This window comes from Lactuca serriola, chromosome 5 (assembly GCF_051521515.1).
Source record: "Lactuca serriola cultivar US96UC23 chromosome 5, Lser_US96UC23_V15, whole genome shotgun sequence".
Taxonomy (NCBI): domain Eukaryota; kingdom Viridiplantae; phylum Streptophyta; class Magnoliopsida; order Asterales; family Asteraceae; genus Lactuca; species Lactuca serriola.
Genome location: NC_136412.1, coordinates 357,297,734 through 357,302,734, shown reverse-complemented (window position 1 = coordinate 357,302,734; position 5,001 = coordinate 357,297,734). Strand labels below are relative to the sequence as shown.

The 5,001-nt window shown below is 29.8% G+C and overlaps 1 protein-coding gene across 1 annotated transcript; it reads left to right on the top strand.

Annotated features, from left to right (window-relative positions):
- Window positions 1–2,169: 2,169 nt before the first annotated feature.
- LOC145051149 (protein FAR1-RELATED SEQUENCE 5-like) lies at window positions 2,170–4,511 on the top strand. The gene is made up of 6 exons (XM_078999275.1): window positions 2,170–2,342; window positions 2,411–2,515; window positions 3,113–3,362; window positions 3,435–3,506; window positions 3,763–4,353; window positions 4,470–4,511. The coding sequence occupies exons 1-6, from the start codon at window positions 2,170–2,172 to the stop codon at window positions 4,509–4,511; spliced, it is 1,233 nt and encodes a 410-aa protein (XP_078855401.1).
- Window positions 4,512–5,001: the final 490 nt, after the last annotated feature.

The window sequence follows — 5,001 nt, the reverse complement described above, 5'->3', positions numbered from 1 at the left end:
AATGACTATGTCTAATCCATGCTCTCTGATCAATGGCAATTCTTAAAGTTCGACCCTCTGTGTATATCTCACCCACACTCTTAAGTAGATACTACCCGATATCTATCTCAATTAATTTGAGGTTTATTATGTATCCTAAATCATATCATATATTATCAGATATGTTCTTAACACGTATTTCATGCAATAAAAAACTTTAATCAATACTTGTATTAAAATCATGTTCATGAAAGGGATTTTCACGTCATCAAGAAATCATCTCACATGTTCCGGTTTTCTACCAATTTATTCGATGAAACAACATTCCTTGTTATTCAATTCAATTTAATCGATATTCTATCTCCAATCTTATATTCTTTCAATCAATAATCGATTTGATTTGGACATTGATCGAACGATGCTAAATCATAGCTTTTAAATTCGCGATTTTTGTGTTTTTCGAGTTCATGTTCTTGATTTTTCTACATCTGCAATTGATAATCTAAGTGATTCCGATCAGTTTTAACTATGTGATCATCGATTTCGGTAGAGGTTCAAGTGTTCAACGATTTCTGCTAATCTTCATCTTCAACATTTTTTTACGATCTTTCAATCTGTGAATTTTACTCAACATCATGAAATCATCAATTGATCAAGGTTTGAGTTTTCATCAATTTCACTGTTACTTGCATATAACGTATTCAATTTTTAACCTAGTTCATGAATTGAATCATCAAGCTATTATCGATTTCTCTAATTTTATATTTGTATGATTTGTAATTTCAGCAATCAAACATCATCTGTTGTTGAGACATCCAATTCAGCAATCAAACATCATTTGTTGTTGAATTTGTTTGACCTAGAAAACAATTTAATCTATAATATGTTATTTGACAATGCATCATCTATTTCATTGTTTGATTTTTAAGTTTCATTCAATCATTATGTTTTTCAACAATATGTCATCTCTTTTCTTTTGATTAACATCATCTATTTGCTTTTCATTAACATCATCTTAGTGAAAAGATCATGAGAATGCCTGTTATTCTTATAGAATATTGTACATACATTTATATATCAATAATGATAATAGTTATGGATGATTTGGATATGCATGACATCGAAAATAATCATCTCGATGAAGAAAATCATCAGTTCGGTTCTAATGATTCAGAGATTCTTCATAACGAGGAAAATCAATCGGAAACCCAAGGTAATCATTGCTTTCATTGTTAACCTAGTAACAGTTATGGATAATTTAGATATGAATGACATCGGAAATGATCATTACGATGAATAAAATCAACAATTCAGTTCTGGTGATTCAGAGATTCTGCATAATGTTGGAAATCAATCGGAAATCCAAGGTAATTCTGTTACTGATATCGGTTATTCTTTATAGAATGATGTTGGTGATAAGTTCATGTTACTGCATATTATGCATATAGAATAATGCACATATAACATTGTGGTTTTTTACGATTACAGTCATATGAATGCAAATTATTCTGATTATATGTTAACATGGTGGTATATTCTTTTTTGTAGTTCAAAGTGACAATGTTGCGGCACAATATGGCTCTTGCAAACAATTCATTGGAGCTGATGGTTCTTTCTTTTTTATTCCAGAGGTTGAAGCTAGTTGGCTACCTCCTATGGGTTCAATTTTTTAAGATATCAAAGATGCTATTAAGTGGTATAAAGGATATGCATTAAGATCTGGTTTTGATATTAGAAAATCAACAGAGAGAAAAAGAGTGGAATCATAACTTCGAAATATTTTATATGCAATAGAGGGGGATTGCCAAACACTTCTACATTAGACATGATTAGTGATGATCATAACAAGTAATTGAGAAATAGTAATTGTAAACGCACAAATTGCAAAGCTTTTGTTGCATTCAAAGTTATACCACATTCTTCAAAAGTTTACTTGTGGCGCTTTGAACAACAGCACAACCACAAATTGATCAATCAAGATTGTATGCATCTTTCAAGAGCTAAACGCCAGTTGGATGTTGTTGATCAAGCTTTATACATAAGCTTTCGAGTGCAAAGGTGGGGGCAACTACAACGTATAGGCTAATGTGCGTTATAAAAGGAGGATGTGAATTTGTTGGTGGACTAGAGATAGATTGGAAAAATTTTACAAGGGATATAAATTGTCACATCGGGGGCACTGATGCAAATATGTTGATTACAAAGCTTCAGAATCGTAAAGAGAATGTTACAAATTTTACATTCGAATACAAATGTGACAAGAAGCAGTTAAATGCTCTCTTTTGGGCTGATGACACTTCAAAACAAAATTTTGAGTTATTTGGAGACGTTGTTTCGTTTGATGCAACATATCGTACAAACATGTATTTATTCTGGAATTATAAACATTTTTAGTTATATATTCTAATGGTTTTTTTTTGTGTTTTTTTAGGTATTGTATGGTATTTGTACCTTTTACTGGCATTGATAATCACAAAAGATGCGTCACTTTTGGAGCTAGTTTGTTCTGTAGAGAAGATACAAATTTCTATATTTGGTTACTTCGGTCATTCTTGAAGTGTTTTGGAAAAGCACCAATCATGGTCGTGACTGATCAAGATCCAACAATGAAAAAATCTATTGATATAGTATTGTCATACACAAAACATAGATTTTGTATGTGGCATATCACAATTAAACTTCCATTGAAGGTACTAACATTATTGTTATATTCTTATCAGTATAAATATGACATTATTTTCAATATAAATATGACATTATTGTTCTTTTCTTATCAGAATATTAAATGGCATATTTTTTGTAATTAGAATAATATATTAAATGAAATGCCTTTTTATACTGTATTATATTCTTATCAGAATATTAAATGAAATATTTTTTGTAATTAGGATAATATATTAAATGAAATGCCTTTTTATACTATATTATATTCTAACAGAATAATATATGAATTGTTTTTGAAGGTAAGCTGGGAAACAATGAATGAATCGAATTTTAAGGCGGACTTCAATGGTATAGTATAGGACTCCAAAATTGTTGTGAATGGTTTTGAAATGAGATGTGATGCATTAATGGTAAAATATAAGTTACAAGACAATAAATGGATGAAAGATATGTTTGATTTGAGAAGCAGTTGGATTCCAGCCTATTTTAAAGATGTACCGATGTCAGGTCTAATGAGAACAACTTCTCGGTCGGAAAGTGAGAATTCAGCATTCAATAGGGTATTGCATCATGGTTATACGTTAAACAATTTCATGAATGCTTTTGAGTATGTTATGGAAAGGCAAAGGAATAATCAGATCAAATTTGATTTTGATACATCTACTATAATTCCAATTATCAAAACATCTCTTGAAGATATGGAGAAACATGCATCTATGGTATAAACCAGGACTATTTTTCTCATCGTGCAGAGGGAGATTCTTCATTCACTTGTTTCTTGTTCACAACAGAATGTTACTTCAGGTGTTGTTTCCGACATATGCATTGTCAAACATAAAAGGACAAATCTATCAAAGAAGAAGGTAGTAGTTGAGAAAAAATAAAAAGTTGACATCGATTCTGAATGGAATTTTAACACAAGTGAAGGTGATTTTGAGGTAATGTTGACATTTTATAATTCTAATATTTTAATTTTTAATACTAAATTATTTTCTTAAGTTTTTTTTTATATTATTGTAATTTTTCTTATTAGAATATACTTAATATTCTAATAGTTTTGAAAAATATTCTAATTTTTCTTTTTTGAATATACTTATAATCCTAATACTTTTGAAACAGGTTGAATTCAACAGAGAAGATCTAACGGTGAAATGTTCATGCATGCTTTTTGAGCGGTTTGGAATTTTTTGTAGACACGTCTTCTGTATTCTAAAGATTTATGACATACAAGAGATTCCGTCAAGATACATTCTTAAGAGATGGGGAAGAGATATTATCCCCACCACAGTTCTGAAAAGGACGTTTGGATATGGTGATTCGTCTGGAAATGTTAAGAAGGTTGCATACAAAGCTTTTTCCATACTTGATCAATGCTTGTCTTCATTAAGTAATGATGACAAGAAGTTAGAAGATTTCATGCAAAAGCTAGTAGTTTTTATGATTGATATTGGTGAACAAGGTTCAGAAAAATCACCGGTTACAAAAGAAGCTCATATTGATAAACTTTACGGAGCTACTACGAATCCTGAAGTTGTTGATGTTGAAAATCCACCTATGGTGAAGAATAAAGGTTTTGGTACAGGAAAACGTTTAAAAAGTGCTTTGGAGAAGGCTACTATTCAAGGTAACAAGAAATCAAGATCATGCAAAACATGTGGGGTTAACGGGCATAATTCAAGGAAATGTTTGACATTGTTGAATAACTCCAAGGTACAAAGTGCATAGTTGTGTCTAGAAATATATTTCGATTTTTTTCGTATTTCGATAAAGTTCAATAATACCATATAGATAAAAGTTTGAATTTCTTTAGTTTGGACATTTTTCAGATGTTTTGGTTTGTGATGATGTACGAGACATTTGGTTTGTGATGATGTATGAGACATTTGGGTTGTGGTGATGTGTTATACATTTGAAAACATATTGATTCTTCTAATATTTTCAATCTTTAATTTTTTGAAGCATATACGAATGATTGCAATATAATGTTTTGTTATCAAATTATTATAATACAAGATTATACATGTAAGAATGTTATATAGGTATATGCAACATATAATATTATTCTAATAGAATAATGATGCCATTATACATTATTCTATTAGAATATTCTACCATGGTCATTAAGAAGTGATCATAATACCAACTATACATTAAGCATTAATCACCTAATAAACCATATAAAGTTTCTTACATAATACTAGGCATCATTTTTTTTCTAATTGGTTCAAAATAAGATAGATATTACAAAATGAATTTTTGTTAAGTCACCATAACCACATTCATAAAATTCCAAATTCTATTTACTACCCATTTCCAATTCATCCATTCTATTGATACCTTACTCTAACATCTTTTTTC

Bases quoted from the DNA above. Each gene is read 5' to 3' on its own strand.
- LOC145051149 (XM_078999275.1), top strand. From the start codon at position 2,170: ATGTTGATTACAAAGCTTCAGAATCGTAAAGAGAATGTTACAAATTTT. The intron at 2,516-3,112 runs GTTACTTCGGTC...TTTGAGAAGCAG, and splicing joins GATACAAATTTCTATATTTG to TTGGATTCCAGCCTATTTTA. The intron at 3,507-3,762 runs GTAGTAGTTGAG...CTTTTGAAACAG, and splicing joins CAAATCTATCAAAGAAGAAG to GTTGAATTCAACAGAGAAGA.